Here is a 23,578-nt window from a genome sequence, read left to right on the forward strand (position 1 = left end):
ATATACAGGGGTTTATATACTTAGCCTTTGTGCAAGACTACGAGGGATGCCATTGTGGAACACATCAAGATCCTTTGCGTATTTAGATAGATGTTGAAATAAAAATAGGAAATATACAAAACCAACATGCTCATCCCAATTATATTTTTGTAATTGTCATAAGAGAATTTATGAGATACTTATTAACTCCTTACATTTCCACCAAATATAAAATGAAATCAAGACAATGAATGATCATCACATCCTTTATCTTTTTTGTACTTGTCCAAGTAAAAGAATTACAGAATAGCATGGTACAACACCTTGGATTCCGAACTTCATGTTATCATACAACTGACATGACTTATTCAAGAAGTTTTTGTTTAATAGATTGAATCACTACTATATGCTCTTCACAAAAAGCTTATATCAAGTTTCTGTTGGTATAAATGTAATAACAACTCATTCTGTGGAACTAGGTTAACTCATTACAAAAGGTTAAAACCTCAAAAAACTAAGTACCCCAAAATCATCATGAGTTGTTTGTCCTCAAAAATGCTGGACCAGAAGACCAGATCTAACAATACATTGAACCACATATATTAGGTGAATATCTAGTAAACTAAATTTAACTGGACTTGGAAGTGGAGATACAATCTTGTCATGCATGAAGCAGCCAGTTTATAACAGAGCAGCCAAATTAAGATCGTAGATCATTTATTTGGACTACATCTTATTTTTGGTGACTCAAAGCCTCAGTGTAACTGATAGCTGTGCTATAATTCTGACTATACTTCATTGTCAATCCATAGCTCTGTATGTTTATTGATAAATTGTTAAATGTCACTATTAAGCACCACCTCCTTTTCTCGAACAAGACGATCGGTTAAACATACGTCAGGGCTAGATTGCTGGTTCAGCACATTGGACTTCAAATACAGAAGCAACTGCCTTAACTAGATTCAAAACTGCCGTGATTAAATTTAATGCCTAGATAAAATCTTAAAGCTCTCAATAGGTCAAATTTTATGCCTCTCAATCCACTGGAACTCGTTGGAAAAAAATTAATTGGATCAACAGATTAAATCAATATTTAGCAATTACATGTTCATTTCATATATTCCACAACGTCTTGGCCAATTTGTTCAAGAAAGGAAACAAAGCCCATCCCATTGTTCAATCCTGTTCCATCAACATCTTGCTCCTCAATGAGGTAGTGCTCAAAAGGTTCAGCATTATCATGGCCGCTACGAATCAAAAGAAGCTTCGGAGTGATGCTTCTTTCCTGTTTCAGCTTATTAATTGTACCTCGCAAAAGACCTGTCATAAAATTTTGAGGGGAAGCGAAGTATTAGCTCAATGATACATAAAAATACACATGCAAAGCATGTTGCTCAATAATACATAAAAAATCACATGCTGGATTATGACTTGGTCAGCAGCCATGCTTTGAGAGCCTCTACTACCAGTAGATAATAATTTCTATATGAATGTATTTACAAACTGTATTTCTATTTGAGCCAAAACTCATTATATTGTGAGATAAGATTGAGAAGACTTTAGAAAGATGTATTAGATAATTAACATACAATTGGATCTTTGAATGCACCGATAAGTGAAAATAACAGAAATCTGCACACTGATTTTAATGCATATCTTCAAGTGGAGACGAAGACTGATTATAATACATATCTTTGAGTGGAGATAAAGACCATAAATACTTATATGAAGGCTTACATCTCAATTTTTTTTTTCTCTAATACACAATTTATAGAGAAAAAAATTAGGTTTTATAATAACTCGGTTTTTTCTTGCATATTTGATATTCCTGATAGTATGTTTGGCATTGTCTTAAAAAGCCCAAGGAAGTTGGGAAGAGACCACAGGGATTGGGTTAGGTTTTTCTTTGATGAGCAGCCAAAGAAATTGCAGGATTAGCATGGGAGTGAATCTTTAGAGATGATGGGCATCATCTTATTGAGGTTTTCAGCCACTTGTGGCTAGGTATAAAGAATAAGGCAGAAGCAATGGCTAATTTAGATAGCTAGAACTAGCCAAGGGATGGTGAGAACTTCAGATAAAATCTAAGATAAGCACCCATATATGACTATCTCCTGCAAATGTGTTTTTTCATAATAAATGAGGATTCCGTAGTATGTGAATTTTCAACTAAAGGTCCAAGTCACTTGTTAGGCAGTACAGAGATGAAGACCACGTGCTTGTCACAGCAACCACATCTTATGCTGATCATATTTATCTATTACACTATGCTGATAAATTGATACAGAGTTTTTTATTCTATCCCAAAGAATTTACAAAACAAAAGATATTACCTCTACAAAGTATACACAACAGATGTGCAGCTATAACAACACATACTGCAAATAAATTATTAACTCAAGAAATCAAAATAAGTTTATTTTCCAGATTTACTTGACATTCTTCCAAACTAAATACCTCACAACAGCGAGTGACCAACTTCTGACATCTTTCTCAGAAGCTGATAAATTCATAGAGAGAATTTACTTACAGTTCTGTGGAGGGGGGAATGGTAGTGCAGGATCTGCTGTTGAAGAATAATAAACAATGAGAACAGTGAATGCGTCAAGAAAGAAAATAGGACTGCCACTAGTTATGAGTGCAGCGCGGCTTAGAGAATGGCGAGGATATGCCTGTTTGTCTGGAGTTGAATATGAAGACAGCACAGGATATACAGCACGTAGAAGGGAGCTTGGCTCCAGGGCACTGCATCCAAACGGCTAAAGTTAAATACATCACAATAACCCAGTATTCGTTAAATATAAATATTATAAAAAATATTAACCAAAGATGAGTAGAAAACTAAGTCTCATGGAGACAAGAAAAAGATTGTAAGGATAAAGTGAATGAAACAATTTTTAATTGCCATGTTCATATTCTACATGAGATCAGCTTTTCCTTCAGTAAGGAACAAGCCCTGCCATTTCTATACTGTGAAATAAAATCAGTGATTTCTTTCACGTCCCTCTTCACACATGTAGGACAATCTCAGCCTTTAAAGACAACTATTTACTCGGATTTCTTCAACAACTAGTAGACCAAACTCTTTAACTGAGCCACAGGTGTACAGTTGGATGCAACCATCAAGCTAACTTGCTGTAGAGTTCAAGCTTCAAAATGTCAACAAAGATTTAGAAGAATCAAAATAACAATAATACAAATTGACTACCTGAAAAGGCATTGAAGGTAAATTCGATAGTCTGGATGAACACCCTCCTCATGTAGACGGAGAAGAGGACTCCTCAAAAGAGCAAATGCAAGTCTTGGCAAGGACTGCAATTGTGGACAATGTGAAAACGCAACATCAAGCCGACTAGCTGTACTGGGCTTTCCGAATTGCACAAGATTGCAGGCATCGTTATATTGAGCAGTTAGAATAACAAGCCAATCATGCAATAACAGTCTTCCCTCCTTGACTCCTTGCTCCAAAGATGCTGCAATTACCTAAGAAATCTCTCGGGTGAGAAAGCCAAATCAAGCATGTTGTGCACTTCATTAAAGAATCCTAAAAGAATGTTAAAAACCAGCAAAACTCAGATTTATTTAATTCAATACTTAAGAGACAGTAAAGCCTCATAAAACAATAAGCACAAAAATGGAAGACGTTCCAGTGATCTTATTTTGACAAGAGAAAAACAAAGTGGATCTAACAGCATGCATCCATGTTTGTCAACACACATTCTGAGCATCTTATCACATTCACATCTAGTTGAATGGAATCATGGCATTAAAACAACAATCAGACTGTCGAGCATAGTTCTAGAACAGGTCAACAAAGGCAGTCTAAAACTACGAGTACAAATGATGCACAGATTTTTTAATTTGAAATTTTCCTACTAACATTGCGGTTACTTAAATGGGTCAACCAGAACCCATCAGCAAGAAAATACCAGCAAGATATTTTATATATAACTGTCAAATGAAACACAAGACAAATGTATTTTTTATATGTAAAATTTGATAAATAGGGGACATTTTCCACAGCAAATCAAATTGTGATATTGATATCAGTATTCAACTGTGTAATTTTCAAATCAAACTCATCAACCCATGTTTGATGAGTAGTTGCTCAGAAGAACTCATATCTCAAAGAGAATGAATGGAACACTTAGCGCTCATTACATCCAAGTGATGCTCATAGAGGTGACCTCCTAGGAAGCCCAATGCTTCACCTATGTGAGCATCACCTAGATGCAATGAGTGATAACTGTTCCATTCATTCTCATGAAAGATGGGCTCTTGTGAACCACTACTAATGAAACATGGGTAAATGAGTTCGACTCGAAAATTACACGGTTGAATCCTGGTAGCAATATTACTATGTAAAAATTGTTTGATAAAACTCATCCCTGACAGCTTCATTATGTCTAAATATTGAATAGCACTAGTTGCTGGAATTTAGATTTCTACCTTGTGAACAAGAATAGAAAGAATAACTTCTGCATTAGCACTGTCATAAAGCTCATTTATATTTTGTGCTATTTCAAACTGTACAGTCCGTATTCTCAACCGCTGTTTGAGCAAATACCTACAACTGCATAGAATATAGGAGTTAATTCATATAAAAGTAAAACACAATCAGTACTTTGTACGAATGTGGTAAGCATGCACAGGAGATACCAACTGAAGAAACACTCCAACTAAATAGTACAGCTACAATAGCAGTCACCTTGTTACCAACTCTTTATTACACGTACCTGTCTGGTGCACTCAACCCTGTCTTGAAATTTTCCTCAGGAGGTAGAACTACACTATATTGAAAAGCGAGTTGTAAAACAGGGGGAGCATCAGAATTCCTGAAAACCAAGCATCAAATAAGGGTTAAAAAATGGTAGAAGAAAAAATACAAAAGGCATACATATCACATGCCTTAACTTTTCACTTCAAACATATTAATCTAATCTGTAGACTACTGTTAAGGGAAAAAAATTGAGAAGCCGTAGGTTTAGTTAGTTACAATATTTAAGTAAAGTGGCATTTACATAGAATGACCAGGGCAATTGTTGACAAATAACAAATATCTCGAATCTTTTATTATAGCCAATAACTAAAAACAATTGGCATAGGCCTATTCTCATATTTTCTCCTGTTTACAATTACTGTTATGATTTTTTGTATGCAGCCATGCTAAAAGGCAGAAACTGCAGGCTTCACTAGACAATGTAGACATTACAAAACTTGAGGGTAGTTAAATTAGTAGAAAGGCAAAGAGGTACACATTAAAGAGAAAGCACAGATGAAGACTTCTTAAGCTTTGCCTCGTCAGGCAACCCAACACTAAGTAATCACAATCAAGTTGAGTGACAGAATAATGGTATCTCACATAGTTGGCATAATCGTCAAAAAATCAGCGAGTTTCCTCTAATCACCGAGTTTTTCCCGGGTTTACTTGTGACTCGGCTAGCGAAAAAATTGCCGAGTATCTGACCAAAAATGGCAGTTTAATTGCCGCCAAGTTTTTGTGAGAAACTCCGCAAGTTTTGTGAAAACTCTCGTCCATGCATGCAATTAGAGGACAAACACCCAAAATGTCATTTTCTAATACCAGTTTGCACTTAAAGCATTGTTTAGTCATTTTGCAGCTCAAGGGCAGGAGGATTTATACAAATATAACATTTAAGTATAAGCATTTTTATACTTATATTTGTAAATACTGTCAAAATGTTTGAGATAGGTCTCAGCTTCATAAGAGTTAAAAAAGGATTCTAGATTTTGGGAGTTTTCAAAAAATTCCAAGCTTAGCAAATTTCAGGATTCAACATGCCTTACGCAGTGTTATCTCCCACAAACTGTCCTAGCTATTTGAGGTCAAATTGAAGCTAGAACAATGGTTTTCTAATGATTCTAACTCTTTCTCTCACGAATCACTTGGTTTCAATTCTATTCTTGAATCCTGATACAATTAGCTCAACCACTTGCTCACACCCAAGACGCAGGCCAAAATTGCTCAAACTCATGCTCATACTATTTTGCTATGATGTATTTACTTCTAGCTTTAACGAAACTATTTACTATGATGTATTTACTTCTAGTTTTATAGAAACTAACTACAATGATAAATTTACTTCTAGTTTTATAGGAACTATGTACTAGTTTTCTTCATGCCATCAGCATTCTTCGTGAGAATCCAATTTTGTACCCAGCTTGTTTTTATATATATCTAAACTCTGCTTGTTTCTTTTGTGTTCTCATTAATTAACCTCATTGAATGCATCTTCTCATTGAATTTTGTAAAAAAATGTACTTCTAATTAAATTTAAGCTATTTTTTAGGTTCACAACTTTTTTTTTAGAACTAGATCAATTTTTCCCAGAGGTTTTTTTTTGGGGGGGGGGTGGGGCGAGCGGGGGTTGGCAAGTTTTTGCCCAGTGAGAGTTTTCCAACTATGGTATATCATATATATCAAACTTGTAACCAAACCTCCTAATACTCGACTCCCGCACAAAAATGCTTCCACATCTTGGAGAAATATAATGATATGTTTCCAGACATTTGAAAACTTCAAATCAAGTTTCTTTATGTCTCTAAATGACTCCTAGAAGTCGCATTCCAACGTAATCAGCTTAACAGTAAACAATGTTACTTTAATCTTCATATAAGAGTTATATAAAGGTACTGCTACACTCTTTCAAACACAGAATCGTCCCAACACCAGATTAAGTCTGTAGAAATGATATAGATCTTAAGCTAAGTTGCTGAATTGTGGAACATTTCCAGGCAATTATGGCTACGAAGTGTAACGGAATCAAATTCTGAAATGAATCTCCTGTGGGTACACATCTGCGATTTGTGTTTTTAAATGCCGAAATGTTTAGAAGTTCTAGTTTGATCTTTTAGATACTTCTAAGATCTAGACTGTTGATTAGTGAACTCTGAACTTATCTATCATGAGATTCTGGCTTAATCTTTTTGATACAGAAACATGAATTTAAATCAGAAAGATATGTTTCAACATTTGAAACTTGCAATAGTTGTGTTTAGCATATGCGTTGGTATATGACATTCTAAACTTGACTCTATATTTTGTGTGTGTGTGTGTGTGCACGCGCATGCGTGTGTATGTGTGCATGTGCATTTGCATGCAAATGTGCACGTGTGTCATGAGATTCTGGCTTGATCATTTTGATACAGAAACCTGAACGTAAATTACAATGATATGTTTCAAAAATTGAAATTTGCAATGGTTTTGTTTAGCATATGTATTGTTGGTATATGACATTCTAAACTTAATTCTATATTTTAGCGGCGTGTGTGCATGCGTGCATGTGTGTGTGTGTGTGTACATGCACGTGTGTGCATGGGCATGTGTGCATGTGTCTGTGCATATACACGTGTACGTGTGCATGAAGATCTGTGTGTGTGTGTGTGAACGTACTGAAAAGTGAAAACATACCCAATTCCCCTCAAAAAAAATCTGTCATGCCAGCATTTAGTGCCCACATACCCATACACGTTCCCATTCCCAATTCGGCAACTTAGATCTTACGAAACAAGGAAAGAAAATAACAAATTGCACAAATGTCTCATATATACCAAAGATTGTTTGTTTGGAAACACATCTTGCAATTTTAATCTGGGGTGGCAATATTTATGTGACCCCTTCATTTTTGTGTCTCAAACACATTTGTGATATTTTGGATCTCTGTTTTCAGCACTTCTGAAAGAACAAACAATGCTTAGAGAAACACTAGGTAAAACCATACATATTGTTGGAATGGCAATTTGTCTGTGTAGCATTTTGGTAATTATTTCCATAACAAAGTAAAATAATAGGGAAAGAACACTTAGGAACCCTCATCCACATTTAGGTCTGGGAATGAAATATACATGAAAGCATAACAAAATCAAATGAACAAAATATTAAGCAAGTATCCAATGAAACTCGAATTCCATTTCATATAGATTGCTATATTTATCAAGATGAACAAGTATTCAATTCATCTTCTAGATGACTACTCTACTTCTACTGTATCTAGAAAATATTTAAAAATATTGAATATTATCCTACTAAAACTAGGGCTATGTAGAAAATTGTTAAATCCCACTTTAATCTGCTAGGTAGTGGCAAAAGCAAAGTTTGTGTTGTGCATTGGTCCACTTGTTTATGGCATCTCAATTGATTGATATCAAGCTCTACTCTTCTATATAAGGTTTTGCCTGTTTGATAGCTCATTCTCTTATATAGTTTATAAATTTCAAAAACCAAGATTTCACTTGCCAATGACTTGAGTTTAATTTCTCAAGTCAAATCAATTGTCCACAATGCTATGAATATTCAACTTTTGTCATGACTATGTCCAGAGAGCAAGAACTGGTGAATGCAAGTCAATTGCACCGATGAATAATGTAAATCTGTGTTGCAGCTTCGCCATGTGGCCTAAAAACTAGACAACCCAAGGTGATTGCACCCATAAGTAACCCAAAAGAGTGCTGACACATGCATCAAATGACTTGGCTCTATGTCAAGCTGAAAATATGAACCAATGGCTATTGTTTTGGATGAAAACATATGTCCACACAAAAATTTCCTCCTATGGCAAGAAAAATTATGCTGAAACATTTGCTCCTGTGGCAAGAAAAACAATGTTGAAAATGAAGGCATATGATGATCACACTCCAAGCACAGTCATCAAAATGCTTAGAATAGAATGCACTCAATGACCTGACTTTCTATCAAGCTGAAAATGTGAACAAATTCTTGTCCACAAAGTTTAGAATGCACTCAATGACCTGCCTTTCTATCAAACTGAAAATGGGAACAACTTATTGTCCACAATGCTCCCAAATGAAGATGTGCGTTGACATATAAAAAATTGATCCTGTGGCAAGAAAAAATATGTTGAAAACAATTAAGGACCAAGGTGTATAATGATCTTGCTTCATGCATGGTCAGCAAAAAGCTCAATGTAGCATGCAGTCTCAGATCTTCAAATGCTAAAATGGACATTACTTATTGAGGTGCTATTGTGATGAGAGGCAATATGTTGTGATTTGCTATATGCTACAATGACAAATCTTCAATGGGTAATATGAGAAGTCTCATGTACAATGCTCACCTGAAATCTGATGCTCCCTACAACAAGAGTGGAAAGCAGTTGTAAAGGTCCCTAAGAAAGAAAACGACTTATACAAACTCATGTATAGAGATGAACAACTCAATGATACCAGCCTAGGTTTTCACCATGGATCTCCATTAGGCTGTCCTTTCAGGCTATCAATTTTAAGGGGGAAATTTGTAAGCAATCATTGCAAGTTTTAGACTTAGAACTCAATTAAAGCATAATCAAAAAGAGGCATTATCCATAGCCTCATCCTCACTATATATCTAGCAATCTCAACATGCTCATTATCAATATCTCAATCAAATTTGGAAATCGCAGGTACTAACACATGATCATCCCCTATGGGAATTGAGTACATCTACACAATTCTCTTAGTAGTTTATTGCTCAAAAGTACAAGTATTAACAGACCCTACAATGTTAAGTTCATCATCACTTAGATTTACAACATCTACATCATTAGTAAACAGGCCCAGCAATATTTTGTATCAATGCTCAACAATGTGTGTAATGTATATTATCAACTAAATCAACAAAAATATCCACCTTAATACTAGACAAGCTATCATCTCGAATAGTGAACTGGACTCTCCAATAGGATTTGGACAATTGGCAAGCCTAAGTTTTTCATTTTGAGTGATCTATCCAACCCAAAATGCATATGCCTCAACGGTGCGGTAAGCAAATCTTTGACAAAGCAAGGTTTTTTAGAATGTCTATTGACAGTATGATAAAGAAGAATGTAGACCAAAATAATCAGTCAAGGTATGTCGGCAACATCCAAAAATTACAATATGTTTGGTCTTGATGGGTTGTAGTGAAAGTCAAATTTGATTGACTTGCCAAGGTGTCAATTTCAAGTGTCTAAGAATATCTATATATAAATTTGATATATTTGGAAAATTCTAGTATATTTTAACAAACACCTACACAACAAGACCAATACAATGTTTGTTAGGTTTTACTGCTTCCAAGACACACAGAGATGGAGATTTATCAATAGGAAAACTAACAAGTATTATATCCATGATGAGTTTTGACAACACACTTTCCATTGAAACACAAAAGACACTTTTCTTCAAGGACTTTATGTTTTACTAGCCTTCTAAGTTGAGCTTCTTAAAGAAGAAACATCAAACTTGAGATCTTTCTTCTTTGCTAAACCTATGGATATCTAATCTTGTAATTGATATTCATATTACAAGCTATCAATTTCTTCTTACAACATCTTGTATTGATCACAAATCTAAACAAACAAGGGCTTGTATTGATGGAGGTATTCAATTATTATTATTGCTTCTCAAAAAGTACTTACATTATTTCGCACAAAAAATATGTTATTGGTGTATAATGTGGACATGATTACAACTTGTAAATGAAGATGGATTTCCAGCAGGCTTCTTTTTCTTTATACAAACCAATATACCAAATTGTACATGGAAGAAGCGCATCCTTTCAATATACATGGTCGTAAATGAGAGGGACATTAAAACACAAATAAATGGTATATAGTATTTAGGTAGCACGTGAAAAGCATTTTCTCTATCAATGACACTTGTTAAAAAGAAAATTAAAATCTCTTCCAAGATTTACATCTTATAACAGTGATGAATGGGTAACTGAGACTGGTAAAAATGAAAATGTTCTTATTTCTCCCTATTAATTTATAAGGACAAAGCCCAAGACACCATTTCTTTGATGATATCATGCATTAACTGTAGTAGTTCAATCATGATGACCTGACCAGTAAACAAGTCCTAGAGGTATCATGAAAATGTAATATTACAATTTGTTGTAGGTTGTTTTAGTTTCAAAATGTGCTCCCCCTCCTAACCCCAACCAAATATTCTAATAAGGGCAAAAGGACCTAAAATAGTTTGGCGGCCACACGAGAGGAAGTATCAGAGAGTATCGTGTGGAGTGCCCTGAGAGTGAGTCTGACAGTGGATTGGTTGATGTGCCATCTACCTCGACTATTGGCTCAAACATTCCTTGCCCTTCAAAACCATCAAAAGGAGGTCAACTAGGAGAACCAAAGGCAATAAATCTTACAAGATTACCATCGCCGAAGGAAGGAAGAAGGAAGAGATGAGACTAGTCGAAAGTGAAACATGAACTCAATTCCCAGAGAGGAATACAAATAAAAGAGAACACAAGAGTGTTATAATATGCCCGCGTGGTGACATGCATTATACACAAATAATGAATTAATAAAGTGTTATTGATTATATCATGTGTTGTTTTCTTTTGCATACATAGACCGAATTTATGCCAAACCAATTAAATAAAGATAAAAAGCGAACAAAACTCATAGACGGGTGGGAGCCTTCCAAAAAGCACTATTGTAACAACAAGCAAAATGAAGGAAAAGGTTGAGGAAACTCGCAGAGGGACTATCGAAAGAGGTGTTCAGTGGAGGCAAGGTCGTAGGTGGCGAACACCGAGAGGGGTTTGGTAGGCAACATTGTTATGAAGAGTTTGGAGATGAGGAACACAATAGGGTGAATAGAGAGGAAGATTTCATTGAGGAAACAAGAAGTTGTATTGGGAACTTAACTCTCGCCCCATGAGAAAAAGAAAAGGAAACCAGAAGGAAGGAGGGAGAAGAGGCAAAGGGTAGAGGTGCAAGGGATATTGATGCATCCATGAGGGATAAAGGGGCACAGGAATCAAAGCAATCTACCAAGCCCAAAATACTTCCAATTCAAGGTCACCAAGCTCGAGGATACCAACATTACCTATAACCAGAAGACTTATAATGACACAGAAGCACAAGTTACCCAAGTTCACAGACAATGAGAAAGAGGATTTTGTACGACACTGTAAAACATGCGAAACAATCTGGACGACCAATAGAATAACCAACGTTACCTGAGGACAGGTTTCTAGTCCTAAGCCCCAAGTTTCGAAAACAAGGGCGGTTTCAAGGATGTTTACAAGTCATCCCTATTGGTTCCCAAAACCACAGATTGAAATCCTACGAGTCTTGCCAACTCGATGCTGGGATTTCCAAACAGTAAAAGGCCAACGTGACAGGATTGATTAATATGATCTAAATCCCCTACGCTTCAAGCTCTACAAAACCAAGGCGGGTGCACCTAATCCTAGACAAATAGCTAAAATCCAAGGATGTTTGTAGCAGATAACTCGATTATAAATTTAATTGAAAGTCCTTCGAAATGGAAAGAAATTTAGAAAAACTTTCAACTTGTACAAAATTGTGAAAAGTGCTGAAATTATATTAATTTCACAACTTCAATGATAACTTCAGAATGTAAATAGTAAATACTTCAAACTTGTCTGTTCTGAAAATAATAATAAAATTGATTACTTGGGAATGGAATGCTTTTAAAATAAGAATGCTTGTGACTTGTTAGAATAGATGAATATACTAATTTTCAAAGGAAAGATATGAAATAATTGCCAATGTATAGATCGTGAATCTCAAGTAATACAAAGACCAATGCTAGAATTAAAAGGGCAATAGAGTCATTATTATAAGTTTATAATGTACAACTTTATAAAAATCTATGCACTTAAACTATAAACAATTTAATTATCAAGATGCGACGGATCAATTATATTTATGCAATTTTTAACTAGTCTAGATTTTGCTTTAACTCCTAAGAAATGGAGACAAACTAGACACAAATACGGAAACAATTAAATATTTCACCAAATCTATGATAATCGAGTTTAAAATGCTATAAATGATCCAATCCACTTGTTTGATATTTGAATTGTTTACAGAATTTTTAAAATGTTGATAAAGGACAAAACTATATAATATTTTTTTGACTCTAAAGCTTTTTTCAAATAAATAAAATAAATATTTCTTACTAGTAATGGTAGAGATGGAAATACAATAAAGACACTCATTATTGATGATCAATCCACTGCAATCAAGTCCCAAAGTCACATATATGAAAATTTACGTAAGGATCCAATATCCACAAGCTTTGTTCAACATTCAGTGTTTACCAATGAAAAAATAATATATATGAAGAGAGTGTATATAGTCTTTGTATGCAGAAAAATTGTAGGAATTGTATATATCTGTCCCTTCACTCTTCATTTGTATCACATATTTGTAAGCCATGAAAAGGTGCATGAGTCAATGGACACATCCATTCGGGCACTTAATCTCTCTCATAATTGGAACTGCCTAGTAATCTTAGAATTACAAACCTTACATCTTTAAAAACTAAATTATAATCCCACATGTACTTCAAGACTTATCAAATAGGTATAATAAGCAATCTTATATCTTAGGAGTGTCGGTTTCCTCATGCGATAATAAAAACAGTAGTGATGCATCTTATAGTATGGATGTCGTATTTGTTCATTCTGGGTGATGCGAATAGACACCATTATTGCAAAATTTCAAACCTTCTTGGTTCATGAGTGCAGCAATGGTATTGTGCGAGGAAGACACGGTGCATTTTCTTACATTCATGGTCTTGATTTTGATTCATATGCTTGATTTGTTTGCATAAAATTCCTTCTCCATCGTGCCTCTTACAAGTCTGTGATTTTATCATCAAGCAGCCACTTTCATACAAATACCGCAACTACTGCTGAAAATACTCTATTATACTCTTTGAGTTGGAATGATCCGGCACATTTTTCATCAGAAAATCTCTGTCAACAAATGCATTCATTCAAAGATGGGGCATGTCCTAATTCGCTTCAACATTTGGTGATTCACATAACACTCTCTTTGTTTTGCCAATGCATTCACGGGTGAAACTCTAGAATGCTGACAGTACTATGCTTCCATGGTGATTCTTCATCTAAGTCTCCATCATCGTTGGTGAGAAACAACTGAAAGATTTCGTGGAACACCAAGCTCTTCAACAAAACATTTGCCGGCATATGCAAGCGGTTCATGGCATATTTTCTCCATGCTTTAGACATGTATCATACCATTGGCAACGACTCTTTCTCATCATACTTATTGGAAACCTGCAACAAATACAAAGTAACATCAGATATAAATCGCTTGATAATGACTGGTGATAAGTAACATAAATCTCCTACTTCAGATGGCCCTATGAGACACAGGTGCAAAAGTCTCCATCATTGAGCATATTGTATTGGGCTTCTCCATTAAATGAAGGCATCTTCCGGCTGTAGAACTTTCCATGGGTTCATTCACTCTGTCCTCACTCTGTCGGTCTTGTCTCTTAGTACATACAAATTGAACTTCAGAACTCCTAACAGGATTCCAAGCACAGGCAAACAAATCTCTGTTATGTTTTTGGTGCATCATGATCTTTCAATACTTCAGTGTTCTGCTGTAGTAATTCATGCTTCCATTTTGCAATTCGAATGATTATTCACATCTTCGATTTGCTCCTATTTAGGTGCCTGATTTATATTGTTTGATTCTATGGAACTATTCTATGAAATGAAAACATTTGCAAACCTTTATCACTGCACAGTAAAGATCATCGTGTGACACCACATACATGTATTGTGCTTGCTGTATGATATATATATATATATATATATATATATCAAAGTAACGAGAATTGGAATCGGATCAGAATTGGCAAAGCCGAATCGAATCATGAATGGGCCATGAATTGGTATCGAATCAGCAAATTTAAAAACCTTTGAAATTTAGTAACTTATTTCATAAACCCTTTAACGCTGATTCGATTCACCAATTCACAACAAATCGTTTGGCTTGAATCGAATCGCCGAATCACATGAATCGTCGTCATTCTCGTTACTATGATATATATATTATTGCCATTATTATGAACCTATCTTCATTCCGAGACTTTTCTTAACAAAATCATCTCACTTCCTATAGGTGTTGATAACAATATTCATCTCTATTGGAATGCATCACTGCTTCAACGTAACATAATAATTTAACATTCTTGCATTTTTTATCATTGGATTTAATCATTTTACTTCTTTGACTATCATCTTCTAGCAATCCTTAGCCACCGAATGTCAACACTTTCGTACACTATCTTGGTAAATACTGCTCTACTAGTTATAGCATCAAATTTCTTCGTGTTATAGCAGTCATTCTCACCTCTTGTCACCATTTCACTATAGCAGTATTGTTTCATTATGCATGGTATCATTGCCTAAGGTATTTTACATGTGAAAAACATTACTCATGTGTTGGAATATACGGTAGCATTTCTCACTGCTTATTATCTAGTTGCTCTCATTTAGAAGTATCATGAATACATGCTCCTTTATAATCATTCATTTATTTAGACATCTATTTAAAGGCTTGGACATTCACTCTAGTCTTCATTTGCTTCAAACACCTACATTCTTGGTGAGAATGCCCCACCCATGCTGTCCTTATTTCATTCAACAGATCAGCACACCTTTTCATTTAATATCTGCAACCGACTATACTTGTCTTCTCCTCAAAAACTAATTTATTTTAATACAAGAAACAATTAGTCTTCTATTCCTTGTACAAAAACTTCTCATCCATCAAGTTGTGACATATAAATCATTAGCAACAATGTTGGGAGGAGAGAGGTGGGAATGGAGGTCCTAATTTGTGACTCCATCAATCCCCACGCAGACAGGAAAATCGGAAACTTGTCCTCGAAAATTCAGAAACAATCAACGAGTTTATGAATCTCGTCTCATTGACTACATTTCCATTTCCTAGGCATCCCGAGGACTACTAAAAGTTTCCAGGTTTAAGAAAATATTAAATCCCATAGAAACATTTAAAAAAATGTTTTTACCCATATGTGGGCCCGCAGAAGTCAAAGTTGGAATAAATTATTAAAATAACATTTATAAACAATTAAACTTTATACTCGTAGCTTGATTTACAATGTACATATCAATTGAAGTTTGATATTATCAAATCATGCGACTTTTAGTGCCTCTCGTGTTTGTAGTCTGAACCTTGTTGTATTTTGATTTGAGAGATAATTGATACTCATGTTATTATTTCTGCATTTTGAGATGACCTAAGGGTCGGATGTTATACTTTGATTTTAGTATCATAGATGCTATACTACTATGTTGTGCAGTTGATCATGTTCGCATGATGATGTCATTTTGAGATGACAATATGTTTTATGATGATATGTGGTTATCCGGTATTTGAACATATCTCTAATTATGTTATGTGGATTTATGGTTATGGTTATTTATTTCATTCTTACTTCATTATGCTTTATGCAAACATGAGTGGTGTAAATGGATTATTTCAGTGTAAATTAGGTGATTTAGTGTGTTTATTGCTTCGGCTATGTTATTATATGCAATTGCACTTGGTCGTGTGTTATAGTGTGCAGGATTTATATCCCTGGCAGTGGCATACTGGAGATAAGTGATTCAACTATTCATTATTACCATTGTCGTCCCTGTATGGTCAAGGTATCCTTATTTAATTGTTTAATTAAACCTTCTAGTGATTTGATTAAATCTGGAATCATTTGCATTGTGTGACTAGACCAATGAAAGTGTCTATGCATTTAGTGGTTTGCATTGTCGCGAAACTTGTTAAGGAAATTTCTGTGATTTTGGTTTCATGGTTTTCGGGTTTTATTTAATTGATTTTTAATTTCTTGCAGCTTTGCCATAGATGAATTTCATTTACTTGGAATAGCCTGTTTTCGTTTGGGTCGATTCAAAGTCTAGCTAGTCTAACTGGCTATTTGCCCTAATCAATTATTCACTCGAAAAGTGATTGAGTATTGAAAGAGGAATTTAATTCCTCACTTCTCACTTTTGCAAAATTTGGAAAATTGAGAGCTTTTTCTGAAATCCTTTTTTGAAGGATTGGTTTTTTGTTCATTGTGAGAGTTGCGAGCACGAGATCTTCACGAGGACGGACTCGTTGGATCCAGCTTGGGGAGACCTTGCTTTGCCGACATTTTCAGTTGTATCTGCGGATTATTTATTTTCCCTGGTTGTTTTCCGTTTTAGCCCTTTTGGCTATCAGGTAGGGCTTTCCTATTTTCATGTTTCAACTCTGTTTCTGGTTTTGTTTCTAGTAGCTATTTGTTTGGAGGCTGAGAACTAGCGCTCCCCTCTATTTCTATTTGCTAGTTCTGCCCAGTTGATCGGGTATGAACATATTCCCAATTTTTTGGATGAGGATTTGGGATTTTGCACCGTTATGCTAGTCGTTTTTGCATACGATGTCTGAACCCAAATTTTATTGGATTTTCAAAGCTTTTGTGCCCAAAGACCAAATGGGTTTTTATTTCAAAGTTTTCCAGTTTTGGGGTTTTTACCTCGTTTGCGTGCCACCCAATTTTCTCGGGTTTTCTTGGCATGTTATTGATCGTGGACTTGGATCATCCGTAGGATGTCAGTCAAATCATTGTTGCACTTTTATATTGCATTGGGATGCATGCTGCATCCGTCCTCCCGAGCTTGGTTTCGGTTGAGTGATATTTTGCTTGTGTTCTCATCTAGTCCTTATGTTATGATCTTCGTGATGGTGGTGCTCCACACACGACTACATGCGCATACATTGTCGGGTGACTTATAAGGCCTGATCTCCCGTTTGTACTTCGGTGGAGTTATGATTATTTGGGGTTGGGTTTGGAATATGCATGCCGATAGGCACTCATTGTTGGATGAGCATGGGTAGGGTAGGGTAGCACATGGAGGGGGTTTCTATCTGGCAGCCTGGTGTTTATGGCGTCAGAGGGTTGGCAAACGAAGTTTTAAGTGATAACTAAATAAAACACTGGGTGGTAATAAAACTTAAGATAATAAAATGCTTCAATGTGAGAGCCTTCCGCTGGGAAGTTGAGTCCGCACAGTTCCAAGCTAGGGCTTTCCGATGCCAAGCGACTCTCCATGGTGTCAACCCCTACATAGTAGCCCACTGAGTGTTTGACCAAGACCTGTAGTACTTGCATTGTTTGATGATCTTGGTTTCAGTCATCAAAATTGTCTGGCGCGAGTGTTAGCCATGGACGTTTGCTTTATGTGTGTTTATGGTTGGGTCATTATCTCCATCAGCATGGCAGGAGTGGACCTATGGGTTTCACATGGTTGAGACGCGTAGCTACCTTCACCACTGCTGGGGAACGGTGTATAGAGACGGTTTATTATCCCAGTGTGACCATTGCTTGTCGTGTCACTTGGTACTTCGGGTTCCGGAGTATGTTATCTTGTGATTTATGCTTTCATTGGAATGCTTGGATATCGTGTTTAGATGATGTTAGTTTATTTGACGCATCCCAGTATTATGATGTTTAGCATGTGATTAGATGATGAGTTTGATTAGTTGGAATATCTAATGCTTTACTCTTTAGCATGTTAGATTTCCTTATTCTTATGATGTAGTACCTTTTAGTAGTGATGTCCTCATAAGACAGCTCTAACGATCTAGTCAGTAGTTTGGGATGTTACGTGCGGGGGATAGCTAGGGCCTTCGAAGTCTCATGATGCTATTATAGTTGGGCGGAACTGCGCACTTAGTTTGGTTGTTTCAGTTCTTTGCGATGTTGTTTTTGTACACTGCAATGTTACTTTCAATATATTCTTTTACTGCTTAGTTTCAAATGGTTGTTGTAGTGTTCGTCTTGCAGTTTAGTGTTTGTGGATCCGGTACTCCCCAGTGTAGAGGAACTTCATTTCTTAGCTTGTTAACTTTATGTTTTTTGGCTTGTTGTTTTGGATCCTCGTGCAAAATTGTACTTTCTCGTGCAAGAGTGCAAAATTTTGCATGGTGTGCTGGGTTTTCTCGCGCAACTCTTGGTACTTCCTCGCTCAAAACCCCACATCAATTATGGGTGTTTTGGCTGCTAGGCTAAGTACTTCCTCGCACCGTTTGGTGCATTTCCTCGTGCAAAAGGCAGTTTCTTGCATGGCATGTTGTACTTCCTCGCGTGAAAATTTGTCTGTTGTTGTCCTCGTGCAAAAAACAGGGAGCATCTCCATTGGTTTTCAGGGAACGCAATTTGGTGTTTTAAGTACTCTTTGGGTTTGCTTAATTTTCCATGCTTGGGCAGACCTAAGATTCTTTGTCCTGTTGTCGTCTTTGGTCTTCGTTTCTTTGTTTGTGTGTCAGCTTGGTAGTGGCATTTGGAGATTCGTTGGTTGTTGAGATTGTGGTTAAGCCTTCCATTGCGATCTTTGTGATCCTCATATGTTGAGTGTCGTGTACATCCATACTTGTTATTATATATATATATATATATAATCTTGGCTTGTATTGAATCCTTGTTCCAAGGATCTCCGAGCAGAGCATTACACAACTCGTTTTTTTTACCTTTATTTTCTGCCCAATGCAGTGTAGCAGGAAGCTGGAGTATTAACGGCGTATCAGAAACGCTGCTGCAATTGTTGGATGTAGTAGCAAGGACAGTGGAGTTTGGATGGCCAGGTTGATCGCACGTTTGAATAGCTGCAGATTGAAGTGTGAACAGGCTAAGGTTGTAAGCAAGTTTGCACTTGCAGGGTATTCAGCGTGCAAGGCAAGGGTTTTGAGTTTTCAGAGGTAAAATTTAAGTTTTTAACTTTGTTTCATTTTATATTTTAAGAGTTTCTTAGTTATTTATAGTTTATTGTATTAAAAAATTTAATGTTCATGAATACATGAGTGTTGCCATATTTTGTGCAGATCTTATTTCTAGATTTTTTTTCTGACGTATGTTCATTGTTTAGTAGCTAGTTTAGCAGCCTAAGTTGCTGCTTGTCCATTTTATCTGATGAACAAAGGTTTTATTTTAAACAAAGACTTATAAATATAAAATATATGACAGTCATTTCTTAAATTTTCACTTTAAAATTTTCATTTCTAATTTCCTAATTCTTATACAATGTATACACTAGATTGTAGTCTATTATACTTATCTTATGTCATGTGAGAGAGAAGTCTGATTTTTATTTTTGTTTTTGTTAAATTTCAGATTCTTAATCTTGCATTAAAAACAAGCAGTAGCAGCAGAAGGGATGGTACTGCTAATGATGAAGAATGGCAGGGTGAAGAAGATGGGATTGCTGGTGGTAATGCAATTGTTGGGAGTGAATCAAGAGATGAAACAAACAAATTTGAAATCCCTTCAGTTGTTCTAAAAGACTTTGCACGATGCCCTTTTGATTCTTAAAAACCTCTACTTTGCCTTGTTCTTCATCCAATAGATGTCAAAAAGAAAAATTAAGGTGATGCGAAGGTGAAATTAGAGGGAGCTTGTCCATTTTATCTGATTAACAAAGGTTTTTTTTTAAACAAAGACTTAAAAATATAAAATATGACAGTGTCATTTCTTAAATTTTCACTTTCAAATTTTCATTTCTAATTTCCTAATTCTTATACAATGTATAGACTAGATTGTAGTCTATTATACTTATCTTATGTCATGTGAGAGAGAAGTCTGATTTTATTTTTTGTTTTTGTTAAATTTCAGGTTCTTGATCTCACATTAAAAACAAGCAGTAGCAGCAGAAGTGATGGTACTGGTAATGATGAAGAATGGCAGGGTGAAGAAGTTGGGATTGCGGGTGGTAATGCAAGTGTTGGGAGTGAATCAAGAGATCAAACAAACAAATTTGAAATCCCTTCAGTTGTCCTAAAAGACTTTGCACGAGGCCCTTTTAATTCTAAAAAACCTCTACTTTGCCTTGTTCATCCAATAGATGTCAAAAAGAAAAATTCAGGTGGAAGTAGGATATATAAATGTTATGGATGCGAAGGTGAAATTAGAGGAAGCTACACATGGGTGTGGTCACATTTCTTGGGGGTTAAGGGCAAACGAGTTAAATATTGTAAAAAAATAGAGGATGCAAAATTAGTGTGAATAGCTTACACATGGAGGCTGAATACAAGTCTAAAGGTTTAGCCCATTGTTATGCCTTCACCCTCACAACCATCTACTCATGGCATTCACTCTATGTCATCTAATGGTGGTGCCTTTCCTAGTGTGGGAACCAAAAAAAATTAAAAAGGAAAGAGGAAGGCTGGTGACAGTGAGCAGCCAGTCGGTCACAGACTTGTTCAATGCACAAGAACAGGAAATGTTAGATTATTTTATTGCTGATTTTTTTTTGCCCGTGCCATCCCATTTCATGTGGCTTGTTCACCATTCTTCAAGAAAATGTTAAAAGATGCAGGTTAGTAGGTCCCTTTGTGGTATGCCTTGGAGATCATAAAATGCGCACTACCCTCTATTGGTTCCCAAAACCGTAGATTTGAATCCTACGAGTCTTGTCAACTCAATGTTGGGATATCCAACCGGTTATGACCAACTTGATGGAACTGAACGGTGTAGTCTGAGTTCTCTGCACTTTTGGCTTTGCAAGGCAAAGACGGTGTACCTGATACTGAATAAATCACTTAAATCCAAGATCCTTATAACAGATCAATTAGAATGCAAATGCAATTAAAGTTTTCCTAATGGCAAGAATTACAAGAAACTTTAAACTTGCCAATTATGAATTAATAATAATAAATGAATATATGAATGTTTTTTTTAAATATGTATGGATTGATGCAACAAATGAATATATTAATTCTTCGAAGGAAAGAAATGAAATAAGTGCCAGCATAAGGATTATGAATTATGAATAATATAAAGACAAGTGCCGAAAAAGAGCGAGAGTCAATATTATAAGTTTAAAACATAAAACTTTATAAAATTCTATGCACTTAAATTATAAACAATTTAGTAATCATGGTGTGACAAATCAAATATATGGACGCAATTTTAAAATAGTCTAGAATGTATTTTAACTCTTGTAGTTTGGAGACAAACTAGACATAGATTTGGAAACAATCAAATATTTCTCAATATCTATGACCATCGATAATAAAATGCTATAATTGATCCTATTCACTTTTCTATCATATAAATTATTTATAAAAATATTAAAATAATTATAAAGGACAAAACTATATAATATTTCAACTCTAAAGCTTCTTGAAAATAAAATAAAATAAATATTTCTTACTGATCATGCTGGAAATAAAATTGTACCAGAGATGCTCCTTACGAATGATCCATCCAATGCAGTTTGACTCCAGAATTGCATATATAAAATTACTCAATAATTCAACGTCCACAGGCTTAGTTCAACTTTCCATTTCTTTACCAAATGAAAGAATAATATATATCATAGTGCATATAGTATGCAAAAATTACGAAGAGTATATCAAATTGTATATTAAAATTGTATCCTTGTTTATTTTGCATCTCCAATTTATAAAAAATGAAAAGGTGTGTGGGTGAATAGACACACCCATTTGGCACCTAACCTTTTCAAAATGATGTAACTCTTCATAACTGAAAACTAATCGAGAATTTCCCTATTACGGTGTGCAAACTAGGTGAATACAAATGAATTATGCATTATCTAACATGTTTTAAAACCATAAGCCTTCAGGCTTCTTTTAATCCCGTAGCCATCTCCAAGGCGAGACTCCATACTTTCACGGGTATTCTCCTATGCATACTCTCTTTCAGCGGACATCTTGGAGACATAGATGCATTGATCATTCCAAACACACAGACCCCTTTCTCCACCGCACCTTGTCTATTGAAAGAACTTGCTCGAATATGGTCCAGAAAATATGTTCAAAATTGCAGAAGACTCCAAACGGCAAGTAATATCTGTGAAGACTATTTGGTTTGATATTCAATGCGCACAAGGATTCTCTTCCGTCACTCCTCTCAACAAGCAATTCTCTTGGAGGCTGTGTGTGCTCCCATGGTTGTGAATAGTAAAATAGATGTGGTGGATCCTATGTTTTTGAATTTTCCTTCTTCAATGTATCCTTGCATATCCAAACCTTCATCAATTACAAAGTACTATTAGATATAAATCAAAAGACTTCACCAACGAATCATGGTAGATAATATGGCTTGTGGCCTTCTCTAGACAAAAGAAACTTTGGGCAGTATCCAAAAACTATTTAATTTATCGAACCAGCATGTGGAGGCGGACATAGGCTTCACGCCGTAGGTGAAGAAAATGCTCAAATCCTTTTTGTATACTATAGGCTTTCCAAAGTTATTACTGTAACTAAAATCTGATACGGGTTAAATTCTGAAGATCGGGATTATATCCAATCTTGCGTCCAAATTCTTGCTTAGTAAACCCTCAAATTTTATTACCAAACTATATTTATTGTCTGTGGCAGAGACCTTTGTTTTGTCTCTAAGTTGTTTTCGCTGCACAAATTGTCTGACTTGAGGCTCAAACCATTAAAGAGTTCCCAACTTCAATACACACCAGTACAGTTCTGAGCTATTTAGGCTTCTGATATCATCTCCAGATTTCACAGATATGGTGAAGATCGTGACAATGAACTGCCCCTATACAGTGTTTCTATATTGGACTTTCTGTATTAGACTGTCACTGTCCTCTGTTTTTCATCAATCTGACTTATGAACAATTCCCCTGTGACTACAAATATAAGAAACATTGTATCACTCTGTTGCTCCAAGTGTGTGCCAATCAAAAGTAAGTATCTCCATGACTTGTGTCACAAGTCCACAAATGGCTTAGTGTCCAACTAAATCTGAATCAGCCATGTCT

The 23,578-nt window shown here is 35.5% G+C and overlaps 1 protein-coding gene across 1 annotated transcript in view; it reads right to left on the reverse strand.

Annotated features, from left to right (window-relative positions):
- Positions 1 to 581: 581 nt before the first annotated feature.
- Positions 582 to 23,578, reverse strand: part of LOC149530418 (sec23/sec24 transport family protein) — an 86,626-nt gene continuing 63,629 nt past the window's right edge. Inside the window, exons 10-14 of the mRNA XM_089811915.1 lie at positions 4,716 to 4,814; positions 4,429 to 4,552; positions 3,188 to 3,462; positions 2,510 to 2,724; positions 582 to 1,299 (exon numbers count right to left, since the gene is read on the reverse strand). Of these exons, the coding sequence (XP_089668041.1) occupies positions 1,088 to 1,299; positions 2,510 to 2,724; positions 3,188 to 3,462; positions 4,429 to 4,552; positions 4,716 to 4,814 (925 nt within the window). The 3' untranslated portion in view covers positions 582 to 1,087. The remainder of the gene's footprint in view (positions 1,300 to 2,509; positions 2,725 to 3,187; positions 3,463 to 4,428; positions 4,553 to 4,715; positions 4,815 to 23,578) is intronic.

Source organism: Cupressus sempervirens, chromosome 11, assembly GCF_028749045.1.
Source record: "Cupressus sempervirens isolate cs-2001-9-10 chromosome 11, ASM2874904v1, whole genome shotgun sequence".
NCBI classification, from domain to species: Eukaryota; Viridiplantae; Streptophyta; class Pinopsida; order Cupressales; family Cupressaceae; genus Cupressus; species Cupressus sempervirens.